This window comes from Nelumbo nucifera, chromosome 1 (genome assembly GCF_055504915.1).
Source record: "Nelumbo nucifera cultivar China Antique chromosome 1, China Antique-T2T, whole genome shotgun sequence".
Lineage (NCBI taxonomy): Eukaryota > Viridiplantae > Streptophyta > Magnoliopsida > Proteales > Nelumbonaceae > Nelumbo > Nelumbo nucifera.
The window spans coordinates 143,853,584-143,872,715 of NC_142649.1; the positions used below are offsets into that span (position 1 = coordinate 143,853,584).

The 19,132-nt window shown below is 38.5% G+C and overlaps 1 protein-coding gene across 4 annotated transcripts; it reads right to left on the reverse strand.

Annotated features, from left to right (window-relative positions):
* Positions 1 to 6,199: 6,199 nt before the first annotated feature.
* LOC104610883 (glutamate receptor 3.4-like) lies at positions 6,200 to 12,167 on the reverse strand. Of its 4 annotated transcripts, none has more exons than XM_010277715.3 (8): positions 11,958 to 12,166; positions 11,655 to 11,818; positions 11,179 to 11,534; positions 9,039 to 10,384; positions 8,325 to 8,602; positions 7,916 to 7,947; positions 7,369 to 7,778; positions 6,200 to 6,861 (listed from the first exon to the last, which is right to left on the reverse strand). In XM_010277715.3, the coding sequence occupies exons 3-8, from the start codon at positions 11,447 to 11,449 to the stop codon at positions 6,403 to 6,405; spliced, it is 2,796 nt and encodes a 931-aa protein (XP_010276017.1). In that variant the 5' UTR covers positions 11,450 to 11,534; positions 11,655 to 11,818; positions 11,958 to 12,166; the 3' UTR covers positions 6,200 to 6,402. The 4 variants fall into 4 exon arrangements, with proteins under 4 accessions (XP_010276017.1, XP_010276016.1, XP_019055574.1 ...); XM_010277714.3 differs by having other exon boundaries at positions 11,179 to 11,556; XM_019200029.2 differs by lacking the exon at positions 11,655 to 11,818 and having other exon boundaries at positions 11,958 to 12,167.
* Between the last annotated feature and the right edge of the window lie 6,965 nt (positions 12,168 to 19,132).

The following is a 19,132-nucleotide window of genomic DNA, read 5'->3' on the forward strand; positions in this document are numbered from 1 at the left end:
ACATGACCTACACAAGTTGGGAATGTGTGACATTTACTCCCAACTTGAGGGGGAGTGTTGAAGATTAATTAGTTTTATGATGTTTTTCTAAGTAGATGTTTTATGTTAGTTGTTAGATAGGAGGTGGGGATCACAGTAGTTATGTGAGTCCAAATTTTATTATGTTTTCGTGTGTTATATATGTTGTTTTATGTTTTGCCGCCTTATAAGGGCAATGTTGTCTTTGTACTGTTCTATTATTTTAGTATAAATAATAAGTGAAGGGGGCGGCCAGATGATTGCTCTCTTTTCTTTCAAACGTATCTTTTTCTCTTATTCTCCTTCTCTCTTCTCTTCCTTCTCTCTTCAAGAAACTACTTTCTTTCATATTTTTTAATTCAACAGATTCCTACTCAAAAATTCCATTTTTTAAGTTTGGACTTTTGTTTCATAGAGAAATATCATGTCTAGAGAGTTCCTTGTGACAAAATTTAAGAAGTTTAATTTGAAGGGCTCCTATAAATTCCACGACAATTCCAAACAAAAGCAGAAAGATCATTCAAATGAGTACCAAGTTGAGTTACCTCTTCCAAGTCCCTCTGGGAATTTGGATCAACTACACCATCTACAATTTTGGATTTCACAATCATTTTTAATAACTTGGTCAACAATTTCCTGTCTTTCAACGAAGGGTGGAATATGTTCATATGGTAGATTAGGGGGTTTGTGGAAGGGGTGTTTTGGATTATGAGAGTGCCGAAGTCTTCCTTAGAACTCTTCTAGGTATTATGTGACTTGCATCCGAACCCCTATTCCGGCTAGTATTTCCATGGGGGTGATTCAGGTCCAATTCGCTACCTGAAGATTGGGTCGGGTTTACAGCTTGACCATTGGCCGAGAGTGTCAAGAACTTAGCCTCATTCCACTCGTGGCCCTTCTGAACTACTCGAGGATCCTATTGGCTTAAGTGATGGGCGTATCATGATGGGCAGTTGCCAAGGCTTCTCGTCTCTCCCAGTGACGGTTCTCCAATCTTCCATAAGGGGGTTTCTCTCTCTTCTCCTTCCTTCTTCCTCTTGTTGATGCCTAGCTTGCTCTTGCTGGATAAACTCTCCAAAGTCCGACAGACGCCAATCAGCCCTCAAAGGTGTTTCCACCCTTTGCCAAGGACCAAGGAAATTTATAGGACATGAGCTAAAGAAATCTTCATGATTTATGGGATGGTAGTTAGCAGAGGTGCATCGACGTTGACCATGCCCAACTCGGCCATAGAGATAACAAACACCTCACCTGGAAGACTCTCATAACGATAGATAGCCCATATGGTTAAGCTTACAAAGTCGCCAACTTTCAGAGACCTCTCTATGTTTATGACTATACTTTAAGTTGAAGGTAATTTTCATGGGTTTCCACCGTCCTACAAGCTAAGTAAGCAGAACCTATATGCTGGCCTCTCTCTACATTTACCATTTCAAAGGGGAGGCTGTGAACTTGCAGCCAAACCTCAATCCTTGTGATCATTGATTCTCGTTGATCTCTCACTTCCCTCCATTCATCTAGTATAAGCCATTAATCGAAAACATACCAGGGTCCATTATCATAGTCATCTGGTTTCTAAATTGGAACTTGTAATAACCTCTATTGAGAGGTTGGACCATGAGGTTCTTTTCATTAACCCCCCAGCTTCCATAGACTTGGCTAATAAGGTCTTGCATGGGGATTGTGGCTCTAAGGAAGACTCTTCCTATCATGCATAAATACCATATTATCCTAGGTTCCTTGGTTATGCTACTAGAAAAGTCGAAAACATCCATGTTTAAGTTGTCATTACGTTGAAGGAGTTAAGCGAAGGTGGCATCTAAGTCTTGAGGTGTTAGACAGTTTATGTACTTTTATTATTTAGTGGAAATAAATAAAGTGCATGTTTGATTCATGTTGTTTGGTTTAATTCTGTGCAAAACCCTAAAACTGGACATTTATAGAGATTCATGTTAGTTTTAAATGTTCACAGCTGTTGGATAAGTCTGGGGAGATTTATCCTGCCAAGGCTGATACTAGTGTGCCACCAAGTGTTGGGATGGCCTGTCTCAGCCACCAGGGTAAGACCCGAGGCACATGCAGTATGGGATTACTTGAATCCTTGAACCAGACCAGATTTCCAGTCTTGCCCTGGACCTTGGAGATAGATGGGCAAAACTGGAAAGTTACACCTGACCCCTAGACTCGATTATGACACTTCACTAGGTGTCAGATCAGGCTGTCTTTGATATACCAATCAGTGAGATCCTTAGCGGGGATCAAAACCTAGGTATGTTGGGGCAGTTTGAGAATTCATCTGAGTGGGTGGTCATAGTGACAGAATCAGCCACTTTGTCGGACAAAGGGTAATGATCGGGAATGCACTCTCTCTGATGGAAACCAAACTGCCGGCAGTTGATTTCAATCGTTGGAATTTTGTTTTGCAAAATTAATATACTTATATTTATATGTACGGTTTCAAAATGTTTACAAATGGTTTTAATTCCCGGGATCCATGTGAGAGGGAAGTGCGGCACTGTTCCTTGCAGCCGAGGGAGAGGTCCTCTCTTGTTGGGCAGTGCTTGATCATTAAGGGCTGAGAGGTTAAGTGTAAGACCATTTAGGATAATACCTGATGGGCTAATCTTGCACCTACCCACAGTCCCTGCGTTTTTATAAGATGGTTTGGCCCAGGGACCACTTAATGTAAGTGTTGGGCCCATAGGGTCCATATGATGGACTCAAGGGGTTCATTGAGTTTTTCAGTGAATTCGGTTGGGCCGAACCCATGTGGCTGGTGTGTAGATCAATGCTTGGGTCCCACGCCATACAAAGAAGCCCAACTGGGCAGCAGATTGGAAAGTAATTAGACACTGAACACTTAATGGGCCAAAAGCCCGTTTCGAGGTGGGCTGATATGATCACCCATCCATGGGGCGAATTTGAGATTGAAGTTAGTAAAAGGATTGGGCCTTTAGCCTTATCCACTCTTAGAGACCAAATTCAAGTTAGATTTGAATCTGGTAACCTCCTGATAAGATCAGGAGTAAGCTAACTCTATCTGCAGAAAGGATTAAGATTATCCCCTATCCAAATACTGATTTGGATTGAGATAACTCATAATAAGGAGGTTTCTTAATCAAGAAGCAAGAAGGAGAAAAACTAACCAAGAAGGAGAGAAATACAACAGATTTCGAACCAAGGAAAATCGCAAGAAAGGTTCCTGCGAGTAGAGATCAGATTTCACACTCTCCAGAAAAGAGAAAAGCAGTTCAGCCTTTTCGTTTTTGGAGATCTCCTCCTGCCGCCGCCATCTACCATTGCAAGATTAGATCTTTGCAGAAAAGGAAAGTCAAGAAATCTGTTCTTGACATCAGTCTTGCAAGAAAGACTAAAAAGGATTCAGTGTTTAATACTTCCAGAGGATTCTCGTGAAGACGCACCCTACTGGTTCTGTTCCATCCACAGCTGTGTCATCTTCAGCAGGAACGGATCTTGGTGCATTCTTTGGGCGTGAACACCAACTTTGGGAGATACTGCTTCTCCGGATCAGGTATATTCCTTCCATTTATTTTTGGGTGCAGATCTGGTTTGATTATGGTTCAAGTAGGATCCTTGAATATTATATTCTAAATTTAGGGAATATGATTCTCAATTGAGAGAATGTAGGAAATTTTTTTTTGAAATTCGCCCACCCATTCCGCAACCTTTATGGCGTCCATTGGATGGATCCTACCATTCTTTCATGAGGCTCATCATTTTCTCTCTCTCTGTTACAAGCTTGATTTTTTGGATTCATTCTAAAAGAGAAAAAAAAAAAGGATTAAAAAACCCTCAATAGAGGTAGAATCCCCAAAAGTGGATAGAAGAAAGCAAACCTAACAGATGAGAAACTAAGAGCAACAGAAGAGTGGGAAAACCTAACACGTTCTTCCTCCAGACTTCGTAACAGGAAAGACAAGAGACCTAAATGGGAAGAAGTGACCATAAGGAGGCTGGTTTAGATTAAGTGCGGGTATTGGGTTTGTGAACTAAAATCTATTGGGAGAGACGTCATTACTAACTACTAAAAATAACTTTGACAAACAAAAGACTTTAAAGAAACTACTACTGCACATCCCAAAAAAAGAAGCAAATGCAGCAGAGAGGTTTAGGAGATATTTCCTTTGTTCATTGAAGATTTAGAATAGGATTCTGATTGTCTCGTTTTGCTCCTTTGTATGAATCATCCTTGATTTACTCTTGCCGATCAACAGCTGTCGTTCATCATTCCTCGATCCCGCTGTGTTGCCTCTTATGGAGACTAGATCTAGTTGAAACCCAGTTGTGAGTAGACGACTAACAAGCATTCAATAAATATTTTGACAACATTTAGAAATTTGTTTTGAATCATTTCAAAGGTATGTTGGGTGTATTTATGGTGGGAGTGAATTTTACTTTTGTGATATCAAATCGTTGTTCCTTTGTCTGTCTACCAAGGATGCTGTGTATAAAAAAAAAAAAAATGGGAATGTTCCCTCATCTCCGTACTGGTTTTGATCTGTGATTTTTTTGAAAGTTCTAACTTCTTAGAAAGAATTCCTTCATAAAGGTTTTACTTAATGTATTAAAAAACTATGGTATTTATTATTTATATTGTATTTGAAAATTTTAGGCAAAATAAATGACCAAATTTCTGAAAATTCATATAAAGTTAATGAAACTTTATAACTATGACATTTTGAATTATATTGAAAATTGTCTTAAAAAATTGTAAAGGTAATTTTATAACTATGACATCTTCATTATTGGAAAAAGATGGAAGATAAGTAAATGTAGGTTTTTGTGAAAATACAGTGAAATCTCAGGGGAAGTTATTATGGTTGTCAGAAACTTTAGCCAAATTATTAGCCAAGGGATTTAAGGACTGGCCAAATATGGGGCCATTGGTGGGGTAAGGCTTTGACTTATAGGGCTTCTATTTAAATGGACCAGGCCTGCGGTCCAACTGGACCTTTTACAGTTTTACGTAACATAACAATACCTTGCCGACTCCCGACTTGACTCCACTGTCGACCAAATTATTTATTATGGTTGTTGTTAACTCCTTTGTGACTCCAAGTCAAGCTTTGGATTCATTTGGCTTTTTCCGAGCCGAGCCAAGCCAAGCCGAAATAAAACCCCAAATCGTTGAGATATGTATACAACTAACAGTGGGCCAAACAAGGACCAATAGATCTTACAGACTACTGAAATTCATGTATTCAAGAATACTATTGAAACTCAGATTTTACCAGCACACCATGTTAGCCAAGGAAAAGCCAATAACCTGGAGGGTTTCTGTGTTGATTGAGTTGTGTTTACCGGAAAGTTGGAGTTTACATTGGCGTCCCACAGTACATTCGGGAGATGTAGATGTTCTCAATGCACGCTTAGATGTGCATGTGGGGCGCTGATGTGATCTCGGAAAGTTGAATTTTCAGCTCAACAATAGTATTCTTTTTTTTTGACCTTTTGGGATTTTGATCACCAAATACAAGCTTCCTGCCTTTCCGTGGTGGTTACCTGCATCCTAAACAGGCACCCAATAGCTGAGAATCTGAGATGGTCACTTGCATCCCTCCAGATAAAAATTATAGAAAAGATTTTCATTTACCACAACAAGAAACATAGAGAATGATGGTTTTTCTCCAAAAGGCAGAAGTCATCAGGTCAATGGTGAGAAGAGAATTATGTTTTAAAAAGAAGTGTGGATTCCTTGATCACTTTAAACAAATCTGCTAGGGATCAAAAACCTTGGATTCCTTGATCCTGAACTTGGGAACCATCAACCATGTTGGCCTTAGCAATAAATCCTGCCATTTATGTAAGTTCTCTTTTAAACCCCACAGAATGACAGAATGCATCTCAATTTTATAATTTGTCTTTTTTTTTATTATATTTCCTGGAACAGTAATTTCAAGTTGGACTACTAAAAACAGATGCTTGGCATACGGTATACACGTTTTAAGCATGATACATGTCATGTTTTCATTTATAATAGTTGACGAATAAGAAAAAGCAAGAAAATACCAAACAAACCAAATACAAAACTGCCTTACATTGTTGACTACAATGGGAGGCACAATGAATCATTTTCCCGGAACAAACAACTAGGCAAAGTGGTTGTCTGAAAGAGGTTCACTCAACATTCCAAATACGTAAATCCAATCATGCAGAAGTCAAGGCAAGAATCTTCAATATCTTGTCAATCTCTTTTCCGTCAGTAAATTGGTAGAAATATGAGCTTAATTTGCATACAACAATTAGTACCTGCTAGCAATTTTCTTTTCTCATTTTATATTGAAAACTATACCAGGAAAATTTCAACTTATGCCTTCCCATAATAAAAAAAGAAGGATGTATTAGTATACAAAGAATTTCTTTTTAAGGAGAAGAGTTGGACTGTCCTTCTGAACCCTGACTAATCATCTGGTTTTGTTTACCATCACCTGTCTTCCTCTTGAGCTTGTTCTTGATCTCAGCTTCTTTCTTATCAACAAAATCAATTAAGCTCTTAAAGCTAGTAGAGCGGGTTGTATGCCGAGAACAATGACTGGATTCAACTTCCTCTTCCTCAACCTCATCTGGATTATACCTGCGGTACTGACAAAGAACCCTAACAAAAAACACCAGAAGCGCAAGAAAACATGCAATGCCACATATTAGGAAAAGACCCCAGAAGCTGTTGAGAGACAGTCGGTTCGAATCAATTTCAGCCACTTGCATGGAGCACCCATTTGATGACAACCATTTATCATGGATCCTCTGGAGATCACCATTCTCTGAGAGCTGAAGGACAGCAGTTGACAAGTCAATAGCAAGAGGAGAGTCCCTCGGAAACGCCTGTCAGAACAGAGGAAAACTAGTTTCAGGGTCACAATCAACTACAAACTTTAAGACATTTAATGAAATAAACAAACAAAACATCATATTCCAAGCTAGCTAAGTTTTAATCTTGAAGTGAAGTATAAACAATCTCCTGGGCATCTCAGAGAACTTCAGAGATATCATAATGGAAAACAGAAAATAAATCCTTTCTAAGGAAATTGGGTTTGTATGGAGGGAGGTATTCAATTGGAAGTCTGAGAAATAAAATGTAACTTTTACTAGTTAAAGTTGATATTCCTAGGTGTAAAAAGTGTTTACTACTGGTATTTTCTTGTTATGCAAATAAAATATTTGTAAATAACTTACTGAAATGACTCCTAAAGTTAGAGATCATTAGAATAAAAATACTATATTTCTAGTTCCAACAAGTGGAAAGTTGCATATCCACCCGGTTTATGACCATTTACTGCAACTATATTGCTTGACCAAACATGAACTAAGAAGTTACATCTTGATACTTACAAAGCCCCATCCACTTTTCGTGAACTCCTGTCCCACAATCTTAAACTTGCAATTGTTGTGTGACAAGAAGATCTCAACATAAGGAAATTCATCAACAATTGCAGCAACACCACCACCTTTTGGTCCACGCAGGAGGGCATCAGCATATTCTTCCTGGTCTCTTAAGTTCACAAGCCTGGACTCTGGAATGTTGAGCTCGTTGATCATATAGCTTCTTGCAAAAGACCCATCCTGGTATCCAATAGGTTCATTACTTGATATTAAGCTGTCAATCCCTTCTATCCGTGATGACAACTGCTGCACTGTCAGGATTGATGTCAAGCTAGCTGTATAACTTGAATTGATGATTAGAACGACAAAAAGCCATAAGATCAGAACCAAACGTCCAAGGGTGCTCACAGTGTTTTCTCCTGCAATTGGTCCAAGCAGGTGTACAATGTAAGAAGTTCCAAGTTTGAACCATTTGAAATGAAAATCAACCAATAGCTCCTGATGGGTAAATCATAAATGAAAAAAAACAAAAGCATAAGAGAGAAAATTTACTCACTATGAGCAAAAAACATTGTTGAGAAACTAAACCTGCAGGATGAAAATATGAGTGGATTAGAATGTTTAAACATCCATAATTAAATCAGAGAACACTTGGTTTTAAATAAGAACTGGAGAACTGAAAAAATTAATCTACAGGGGCACAAAGTATAAGCAGTTTTTACTAATAACCCATCAATTATTTCTATATGAAGCACATTTGTCTCTCACTATATTTTTTTTTCATAATAAAGGTGATCAGAAGTGAGGTCAACAGAAGTAGCCTCAATTACCTTCAGCACGATACTTTATCCAATTAACATTCAAAGTCTACAAACAAATGATAACTGCATGATTTAACACAGAATAAGGACTCGGAGACCAGAGTATTTGGACGAGGGATTAATGGAGAGTTCTGTGATACTGACCAAAATACAGTTATAAGTTGTTGCCTTGGTGGACCACGGAATTCAGTGTTCATCCGATGCTCGAGAATCCAAACAACAGCTCCCACAAAAAGAAAGAAAGCACCTGTGGTACACCACATCTGTACTGTAAAAGGCTTTAGAAAAGCCCAAGCACTCGACCTTTTTTCTCTAACAGGAGCAACTATGACAAGGCCTGATTCACTAAAAGGCTGTGTGAAGTCCACAATCTTTGTCCTATTTGTAACAATGGTTATGTCTCCCACAGCTGCTTCAAATTTCTGAAGAGAAGAGGACACAAATCAGTTTTCTTACAGAAACTTAACATCCCAACCTGAAGTGGACAAGAAACAAAAAAATATGAATCAGTTCAATCCCCAAATCAACCCAATCAACCAAAGGAGAGGATCACCTAATGAGGTCAACCTTGTAGGTCCATGCAAGAACTAAGCCATTGGATGTTCCTGACCATCAGAATATTTGCAGAATACTTGCATTATCTTGGATAGTATGGACAAATATTCTGAGCATTCACATCAATAAAGGGCAGTTGTGATCACCTAATCAGCTCAGTTTTACAGCACAATTCTTCAATAATGCACATCAAACTCTTAATCCTGATACTGCATATGCACTTTGTTCATACCAGAATTCGTCCAGATACCCAGTGGTAAAATTAGGCTAATTAAACTTATAATAAGTGAAATATATACTTACATTTTGGGTGACCATCTCAACAAGTTCGGCATAACTAGGATTTCTTGAACCATTCCCGTATAATATATATGTGTGCGGAACAGGATATGGCAACAAGGACACTGCAGCTTCAAAGACATCTATGCAAAACCCTTTCACCCCAAGAGGGCCCTTATCCTTTCCCACAAATTCCTTATAGCTTACTCGGTTAGGAACCCCGATTCTCAGAGGCTTCCCATTGTTGGGGAATACCCACCCACGTGGCTTTATTGTAGTTTCTCCAGGCCAAATTATGCTGTAAAGCTGTTGGCTGCTGGCAGAAGTGTTAGGAGGCTTTGTATACAATATTTCTGGAGCAACAATTGAGAGACCTGAATAATTTGACCAATACCCTACTCTGCGAGACCCAGTTCCACCAATATTAAGAATATCATATGCTGGATGAATCAAATTTTTATCTGAATCATATTGAATCTGACCAGTTAGACCAGTGAAGTTCATCATGACCAATTTCTGGACCAGCCCTTGTCCTCCTTCAAATGAACGGAGTGCTGCTAAATGCAGCTTGCTTCCATTTGCATCATGCAACTTGGGATCACTAGAGAAAGAAATATTTCCTCCTTCATTCAGAAACTCATCAAGAGCATGGGCAATTAACCAAACAGTATCATAGGCATAGAGCCCATAAGAATTCAAGCTTGAACTAGCATTTCCTTTTTGTTGCAAGTTGCTCCACCGGGAAAGAAATTTCTTTTTGAGATTGGAATCTGGGGTGTGATGGCGGAGTGCAACCACCCCTTGTATGAGATTCATGATATCAGGGTCCACTGGCTCTGATGAATCCAAAACAGAAGGAAGCCAATCTGTTGCAATCCAGACATAGCCACTGCCCATCATCCCAAGAGTGTTTGCAAGAGAGAAAATTGTTAAACCAGAATCAGGATGTACATGCACTACATAAACTCGAGATTCCATCAGATTAATTCCAACCAACAGGTCATTAATCTCACTTCTTGAGGCCCCTGGAGTGAAGGCAGCTTTGTATGAGATCTTGGAACGTTTCTTTGCCAGTGCATCACCCAATGTGGATATCCCATTTCTCCCATAATCATCATCCACAAAGATTGCAATTACCTCCCTCCAACCATTAAATTCAACTAAATCAGCTACGGCCTGCATCTGGAAAAGGTCACTCTGCGTTGTGCGTAGAAAATAAGGGTACTGTAATGCGGAAAGAGTGGGGTCTGTTGCTGCAAATGATAGAAGTGGCACATGAAGTTCATTAACAACATGAGAAATAACATGAGATATAACAGAAGATTGTGGACCAATAACAGCAACCACGCCTTTCTCCATCATCTGCAAAGCTGCACAAGATGGAGCCACCAAGTCAATATTTGGCATCACTTGTTAGGATAGAGGAAGAGAGATGCACAAAGCAGATAAACTTGGTTAAGAAACTTAAATTCCTTATATTTGTTTTGTTTTATATTCCTTCCTATCCTAGTCCTTTTCTGGAAGGGGGGATCTTATTTCTATGTTTGATGTTAAACCATAATACATGGGCAACTACCAAAAAGCATGTCAACAGTGTAAATTCTATATCTATCAAAAAACAGTGTAAGTTCTTTGAATATCTTCAACTGGAGTGATGGAACTGTCTTATCAAAAGCTATGGTTTTCCACCCCTTGAATTTACAAAAGTCAGGCTGGAACCCAATACTATGTTCATGTGTTATTACTCATTAGTCTTCAAATATTTTCTAGTGCTCAAGTTAGATGTTTGTTCATGGCCTAGGACTGATGGACTTCTTCCTACAGGCATATAAGATGAACTCAGAGCTATACAGCAAACTAGCCAACTTAAAGAGTACCTACCATTTTGTAAAAGATTTTCAGATTGTAAAAGTTTTTCCAGAAATTTAAGGTCTTCTACACACCATTTTGCTTCTAATTCTGGTCGGTAAACAGGTAACTCAAAAGACTTTCAACAAAATGACCTCCAGGAAGTAGTGTCTTTAAGCAGACCGATAAGAGGCCTAAAGAACCATGCCAAATACCACAATTAAAGAAAACGAAACAGAGACAATTGAAACGCAAACTTGAATTCCGTAAGAAACACGACGTTTAACTTGTGCAAGCCATTATCCTTATACAGTACCTTCTATAGTTCCAAGAAATCCACTGCAATTTGAATCCTGAACGATAAGGCTCAGCTTTGTCCCTTGAAGAATGGTAGTGTCGGAATTAACATCATCAACAGCAGCTTTAATTGCTGGCATTGCCACTTTTCCGATGGTCGAATTGAAAGTAAACAGAGCTCCTAGGTTGACGACGCTTGACCTTGACGAGGGAGAGCTGGACCTTTGAGTCCCGCCACCGACTATCATGGCCATCAACAAGCACAAGAGCAACCACTGAAGCAACTTCATCCCGAATACCCGACCTGATCCAATCTGATAGAGATCCTCTAAGACTTGTCTGAATTGGATCAGAGCTCTTCAGAATTACAAGAACCTGGTCATGAAGTTTTCAGTACCTAGGCAGGAAACAATACATGAAGATGCAGAGAATAATCAAAGAAACATCAACAAACACAGCAAGCAAAATACGTCTGATTTGGTTCAAGATACCAACATGGTGAAGGGTGCTAAATTTTCGGAGATGAGACTTTCAGCTTAAACCACGGAAACCACAAGGAAGGAGTAGAGCAGCTTTCAACTGGGGGGGGAGGACACTAATTGAAGAAAGTTGTTGACTTCAAAAATTCCTTCAAATTTCAAAGCCCCCATATCTCCAGTCTTTAACCCAAGAAAGAAAAATGGCAAAACCTTATTAAATTAAATTATATAAAAAAAAACCTGACTGAGTTATTAACAGTTAGACAAACCCACGAGAAAATATTAGAAAAACAATAAAAAAATTGCTAATAAAAGATACCAGAAACAGTTGTGGAAGAGCTTAGCTGCAGCTTCCCTCAGCTCGGAAGCAGCTCATACTCAGTTATATTTGCTTAGGAAGCCAATCCATATCTCTTCTTCAACTGCACAATAAAAAAGGAAAAACAAAAAAAGAATGAAAAAGAGAAGAAGAATTTCTTAAATAGTCCTGTAGTGAAGTAAAGAATCATTTTTTTCCTGCTTTAACTCATTCTTCAACTAACAAAGATCAATTTTTACAGTTTAATTAGCTTGGGGTTGGGTAGAGAAGATATTTAGTTTTTAGTGTTTACCTATAAAAAAAAAAGGAAAAGAAAAGAAGATAATTGTTAAAATGGAATTTTGGGAAAAGGTCTGTATTATGGAGTATGTCCCTGGCAAGGACATACTTCAACAGTTAAAAGGAGCACATGGTTGACCCTTAAATCAATTATCTGACGGTTGACGAAGGAACAGCGTGGCTTCCACCTTCATCATCACGTGAAACTTGTGGTGAGACCCTGAAGGGTGACAGCATTACACGTGATAAATAATAAAATATTGGTAACTAAAAAAATAATGGTTGAGGGTATCGTTTGGTGGACAGGAACAGGATAAGCCAAGTTGTGCCATTGGAGCTTGAAATGGAAAAGATTTGATAATTATCAAAATTTGAAAGGAAAAATTCCCTATTAGTATCTTGTACTTTGGGCCTAATGCCACTTTGGTCTTTCAATTTTCAAAATATGTCAATCCAGTATTTATCATTGATCAGTTGCTAGTCCATTCAATGACATTTGAAAAAGATATAAATGCCCTTCTCTTTATCAATCATCTAAATACTAACAAAAAATTAACAATTCTAAGTCTTTGTTTCTTTTATTCAAGAAAGTTGGGATTCAGAATGTCCTTTGAAACTGATCTCAATTTTCTTAAATAGAAGAAATAAAAATTTAGGATTGTTAATTTTTTATCAACATTTGAATGATTGATAAAGAAAATTAGATGATACTCAAAGGATATTTACATATTTTTCAAACGCTAATTAACAATATATATATTTCAAAAATTCTAGGCCCAAATTACAAGCTACTAATCAGGACCAAAGTGGCACTTGTGTCCACCTGCACAGTAAACGACACACGAAACAACACTCGAAGGATATTTATATCTTATTGCTCCAAAATACAGGGCCAATAAAATTCTTTTGTTTCTTTTCTCTCTCTCTCTCTCGAAAGTAAATAACCCTATGCAGTATGGCAGGGTAAAATTACAAAAAGAATCTCGTCCTATTCGAAATTGGGAGATTTAAACCAATCTGATTTTATGCTTTTGGGTATCCTATACTTTGTACCTACGTTGAGTTATTTAATAATCAAGGATACTTTCACTTTGTCAAGTAGCACATGCATATATATTATGATGTTGCCAATTTTAATCTTACAAATCATGGGGTGCCCTACCTTTACCTTTTATAAGGATCAAATTCTCCTTTCTTGGACGCTTTATTTTATGAAGCTACATTTTTTTTGGTTTACTTGTTTGTTTGTAACACTTCTGGCATTTTTCCATTGCTTGGTATTCAAATATTAACAAAATCTCAACACAAGTTGGATTCCTAACGACCATTTATATTTATTTGCTATAGGATATTTGACATTGATATAATTCTATTTGCACCAAACATATTTTATCTTCACACTTTTTCCAAGTGAGCCTTGTACAAATATGTTCACTGCAAAATTTGGTAGACAATGGTTCTAAACATTGTACTTGCATTGCACTCTTTAAATTAATTCTAAACTGTAATTTTAAAAATGTTGGGATAGGTATTTGTTATTGATAGAAACCCCCTAGGGCATTTATAATTATTATTTTCTTTTAAGATAAATTTTTTAAACTATTCCTACTGTTTAATTATTATCTTACGGTGCCTTTAATTTTTTTTTGATTTTGCCCTTCATCCCTCTCCCTTCTTCTTCTCCATCGCTTCCGGTGCGGCAGCTAAAGTGAACCGCTATGCAACCTGTAAGTTGCAGAGTGGCAATGATTTTGATAGGCAATGGCGACTACACAGTTGTCGGTGGAAAATTCGACCCTCTTTCCTTCTTCTCAACCCAGAACTCGCCTCTCTCTGCGACAAACATTCTCGGAAGATGATGATGCCGGTGGTAATTTTCTGTTCACCGAAGATGAAGGAAGGAAAAGCAGAGGAAGAAGGAGAAAGAGAAGAAAACTTGGCCGTCTGTATCCGAGTAAGTGGAGGGGTCTGCCGCTGCTGCAACTTGCAGGAGATGGAATGGGGGAGAAGGAGAGAGAGAACGAAGGGGGAGGAAGAGAGAAAGAGAGGGAGGGGGCCATTCGCCGGTGGCTGCTGTCGCCTGCGACGGCTGGATTCCGGGTTTGCAGGCTGCACAACCGTTCTCGTTGGCATGTCGCCTTGCTTGAACTACATTACTGGAAACTCATCAACCCCATCTTCCTCATGCTGCTTGCAGCTTGCTAGTGTTGTAAAATCGAATCCACGGTGCCTGTGCGACGTCCTTAATGGTGGCGTCTCATCACTGGGAATCCAAATTAACCAAACTCAGGCCTTGACTCTCCCCAATGCTTGCAATGTCCAAACTCTGCCGGTTAGTGCATGCAACAGTAACTCATTTTGGGTTGTTTCCCCAACTGCATCACCAGCAGGGACGCCAGATACCAAGACCACACCAGCAGTTCCAGCTGCAAACCCAGAATCCAAAGCTACACCAGAAGGGCTCGTCGCAGGCACAGCCATCGCAGGCGACGGCAGCCACCGGCGAAGGGGACGAAGGGGAAAAAGAGCAGCGAGCAAAATAACCGCCATTGCCTCCGTTCTCAGTTCGAGTTGCAGCGGCAGCGGCGGCGATGCAACTCGAACCATTGATAACATTGCTACCTTTGTTGCGTACATATTCAGCGACCTCCTTCTTCTTCTCTGTCCGAACCCAGAACAGAGCAGCGACGGATTTTGGGTTTGCTAGATCCAAATCAAAGCACTTTCTCTGTTTCACCTCTCCGTGGTTCCCCTGAACTGTAGTCTGACCTTTCTACCTTACTTTTTCTCCACTTCACCTAATTGAACTCTCCCTTCTCTATTTCCTGTACAAAATTCTCCCTTCTCCACTTTCCCCTTGGGCCATTTTTCTGGAACGAACTGTTCCTTTCTCCATCTCCTCCTTCCTCCATCTATCAGGAACTAACTCTCCCTTCTCAGCTTCTCTTTTTTTTTTTTTTTTTCAATTTATCTGAAACAAACTCACCGTTCTCCAACTCTGCTTTCGGGCCCTTCGTTAAACACAATTCTCCGTCCTCCATTTCATCCTTTGGCAGAGTTGGAATCTCGTCCTCGATTTCAACCGTGGGTGGCTTTCTGGGTTCTCCTTGAAGATTTAAGATCTGGGTTCTCCTTGCAGATCTCAGATGGACGGTGAGTACCTACATTGAAGCGGCGGACGGTGGGCTAGATCTCAGATCTGGGTTATCCTTGCATATTTGAGATCTCCAACCTTTCTCACCGTCGCACTGCCTTCCGGAAATTGCAATGTAAGGGTAGAAGTTTTTCAGGGAGAGAGAGGGAGCACGAATATTAAAGCTGCTATTTGATTCAAAAATTGGTTTGTATCAGGTATATACCAAGACCTCTGCAACTTCCACCAGAAAACCAGGGCCTCGTTGGTATCAAGTAAAGCTTTGAAAAAGCTTGGAAATCGGGTTTTTTATTAATTGGGTTTTATTTTGAAAATTTGATGAATAATAAAGGGCAAATTCAATATTTCCTTTTTAACGCTTAACAAAAATAATAATCGTAAAAAAACTTAAGGGTACCGCAAGACAATAATTAAACAATAAGGATTTATGCTAAACAATAAAAATAGTTTAAGAGATTTATTCTTTCTTTTATTACTTATGCAAGCATTAGTATGAAATAAATAATGTGAATTAGATGCATCACAACACCAACTTAGGTTGTATTTTGTATCATTGTTCTTGCTAAACAGTTTAGATTGATCAATACAAATTGTTATTTCGATGAATCCCATTCACACATCTTTTTTCTAGTTGAAGTGATTCTCATATATGATGTGACAATACATATTTTTCATTGGTTTGTATTGATCAAAAGGTTTCAGGTAAAACCACAATGATACCAATTAACAACAACCCAAGTCTTTAACAAGTCCACATTTGCTGAAACCCTGGCTTGCAATTTCTAAATAAAACACATATAATCATTTGAAGGTGCTGCAACCATGAATATATAGTAGATGTGATCTTAATTTAGTTCGCAACTGAAGGGTTTGAGCTTTTCCAAAGCCCAACAAAAGCACTAAGTCCTAATTTTAGGCTGTGTTTTGGGGCTTAAACAGCGTTCTGGCTTTAGATTCTTATATTTTTAAAAGCGACTCTTGCCAAATGTGCAAAACTCTTTTTTGGCGTAAATGTGTTTCTCACAGCTCAAATCTAAAAAGCAAAAATTTATCTAAATAGGTCTAAAATAAAATTTTAAACAAATAATGATTTATTAGTAGTTATAATATTTTCACTAGTTGCACTATATATTTTGACCATTGCTGGTTTGAACAAATTCCAGTTTTTGATAAATCAAATACATCCTTGAAAAAAGGACGAAACAAAAAAACTATTATTTGTCATGAAGTAAATACTGGGGGTTAAAAGCATGCACTTTCTTATTAATCATTAGGACCTTTTATAAAATGGGGGAATCGCCAAATACATAGTGAGTTTATGTCATTCTTAAACAAGGTATAACACATAAAAAGGTATGCCCACTTTTCCTTTATGCTATGTTTGATTTGAAGGAAAAAGGAAGAAAAAGATGGGAAACCTTTGCAAACATTGTATAGGTTTTCTTACTTTTCCCCATCTTTTCCTTCAAACCAAATATAATCTTAGAGTGAATATCTTTATGGGTCTCACTTTATCTCTAGGGAAAAGCTTCCAAACATTGCATGAATTCATTATATTTATGTTTTATACAAAAATCAAAAATTTTGTTTTAAATAAATTTGCCCAAAAATTTTTATTTCATCTCAAATTCTTAATTTTATTTTTGGGAAAATTTTATGATGCATTCCTTACACAGGCATCAAAAGATATAATTGGTTGAACATGGTGGTATGTACAATTTGTTAATCATGAAGTACACTTTTTTTACAGCCCCAAAATTTACTCCAAGTGGAGGGGCGTTCACCTTAAAATTTTATTAATCATTACTAAAAATAATCTAAGGGTCCATTTGATTTACGGTCTGAATTGAAATCGGAATCAGAATCAAAATCCTCCGAAATGAAAATAGAATGGTCTATTCCCATAGTTTGTTTGGTTCAGAATTAAAATGATCATAATTTAACAAAAATAGTTTTCAGTCTTGGCTTTGTAGCCAGTTTGAGGTTCAATTGTCTATTGATGAAGACTTGCAGTCTGTTCTTTAGTTTATACAGATCTCCTATTCACACATCATTACAATGCATATTGAGAACATCTCCTATATTTACATGTTAGCATTCAGGGGAGCTGATTGGTCAAAGTGTTTCTGGTATCATGTCTTCTCCGCATTGTGGTTCGCGGGTTAGAGTTTTTATTTTTAATGTTCTAAAAAAAAAACAAAAAATAAAATTCCTATTATATCCCAACCATGTTCGATCCCAATCCCTTATTCCCTTTAGCTTTAGGGTTAGCCCGAGTTCCCTCCTCAGTCCTCTCAACTCTCACATCCTACCAATCGACCACCTGCGGTGGCCATCACCTCCGGCATCCAACGGTGACACAACCCAACGACAATTGGCGAGCTTGCAGCGGCGAAAAGAATTACCTTCACTAGCACTTGCAGCGGTGTCCAACGACGAAAAGATTCAACACTTGCAGCGGCGGACGGCGAGCACAAGACGGTCAAGATCTGTGATTTTGGACTATCACAAGTAATGACGGAGAGTTCCATGAGATATTCCTCTTCTATAGGAACTCCAGAATGGATGGCTCCTGAGCTCATCCTTAATGAACCTTTGACAGAGAAATGTGATGTGTCCAGTCTGGGTGTGATAAGTAGGGCATAGAATCTATTTGCTTTCTAAGTTGCAAAAGGAAACACAGGACCCTCCAACATTGATTTGTGTGCAATGATTCAAGTAGTCTATGCAATTGCTAATGAGGGATCGCGGCTAGAAATTCCTGAAGGTCCCCTAGGAAAGTTGATTGCAAGTATGGATTAGATTAGAAATTTGATGCCGGATTTATCGTTGGTGACAATTGAATGGGAATCTCACTTTGTAGAACTGCAGATTGTTGGGCGGAACCGGATGAACGACCAAGCTGTGAAGAGATTCAGTTTGTATTGTATAGAAAACAGTGTAGAGGTCACATTGCCCTCATCAAATATTGCCAGAGGCACCATACATAGATATATGAATGCCAAGAGATGGGTACAAAGTGTTTGAATGAGTTTGACTATATTCAAAGTGGGTACCTCCTGATCTTATTCTATACTGATAGAATTATAGAGAGAAGCTCATTACATGTTCTTGCTTATATATTTTTTGGAATTTTTTCTATATTTTCTTGTATTTTCTGTATTTTATTATTTTTATATTTAGATATTTTTATTTTTTCATATGTTGTTCTTGTTCCTGTATTTTTTTTGTGTATTTTTTGTTTATTTATTTATTTATTACGTCATGGGTCGAACCGTTCAACCCAGACGGTTGAACTGCCAAACCGGAAAACGGTGACCTGACTGGCTTGGTTTTAAAAACCATGGTAGAGAGAATTATTCTTCTGCACACAAAGTAGCAAGGAATAAAGTTGGAATTTTAAATTGTATATTATAATGCCTTAATGGTAATAAGGGCATTTTGGTGCTTCAACATCTCTGTTACTGATAAGTAATGGAAGGGAGGTGATGAAGGAAGATTTGGCTCAACCTCGCAATCACTCCACGTGGCAAAAGTAAATAGCTCGGCACTTAAAACAGCGCACCCAGGGCGTAAGCACCAAAGGGAAGAAACCAACAGTCCGAACTCCTTTCGAGGAGCCCGACCTCCCTACGAGGAGCCCGACCTCCCTACTAAGAGCTTGAACTCCCTACGAGGAGCCCAACCTCCCTACAAGGAGCCCGAACTCTCCCTTAGGCCCCGAGCCACACAAGGCTATGAC

Bases quoted from the DNA above. Each gene is read 5' to 3' on its own strand.
- LOC104610883 (XM_019200029.2), bottom strand. From the start codon at position 11,449: ATGAAGTTGCTTCAGTGGTTGCTCTTGTGCTTGTTGATGGCCATGATA. The intron at 10,385-11,178 runs GTACTGTATAAG...CATCTTGTGCAG, and splicing joins ATTTCTTGGAACTATAGAAG to CTTTGCAGATGATGGAGAAA. The intron at 7,779-7,915 runs GTGAGTAAATTT...GACCAATTGCAG, and splicing joins AACAATGTTTTTTGCTCATA to GAGAAAACACTGTGAGCACC.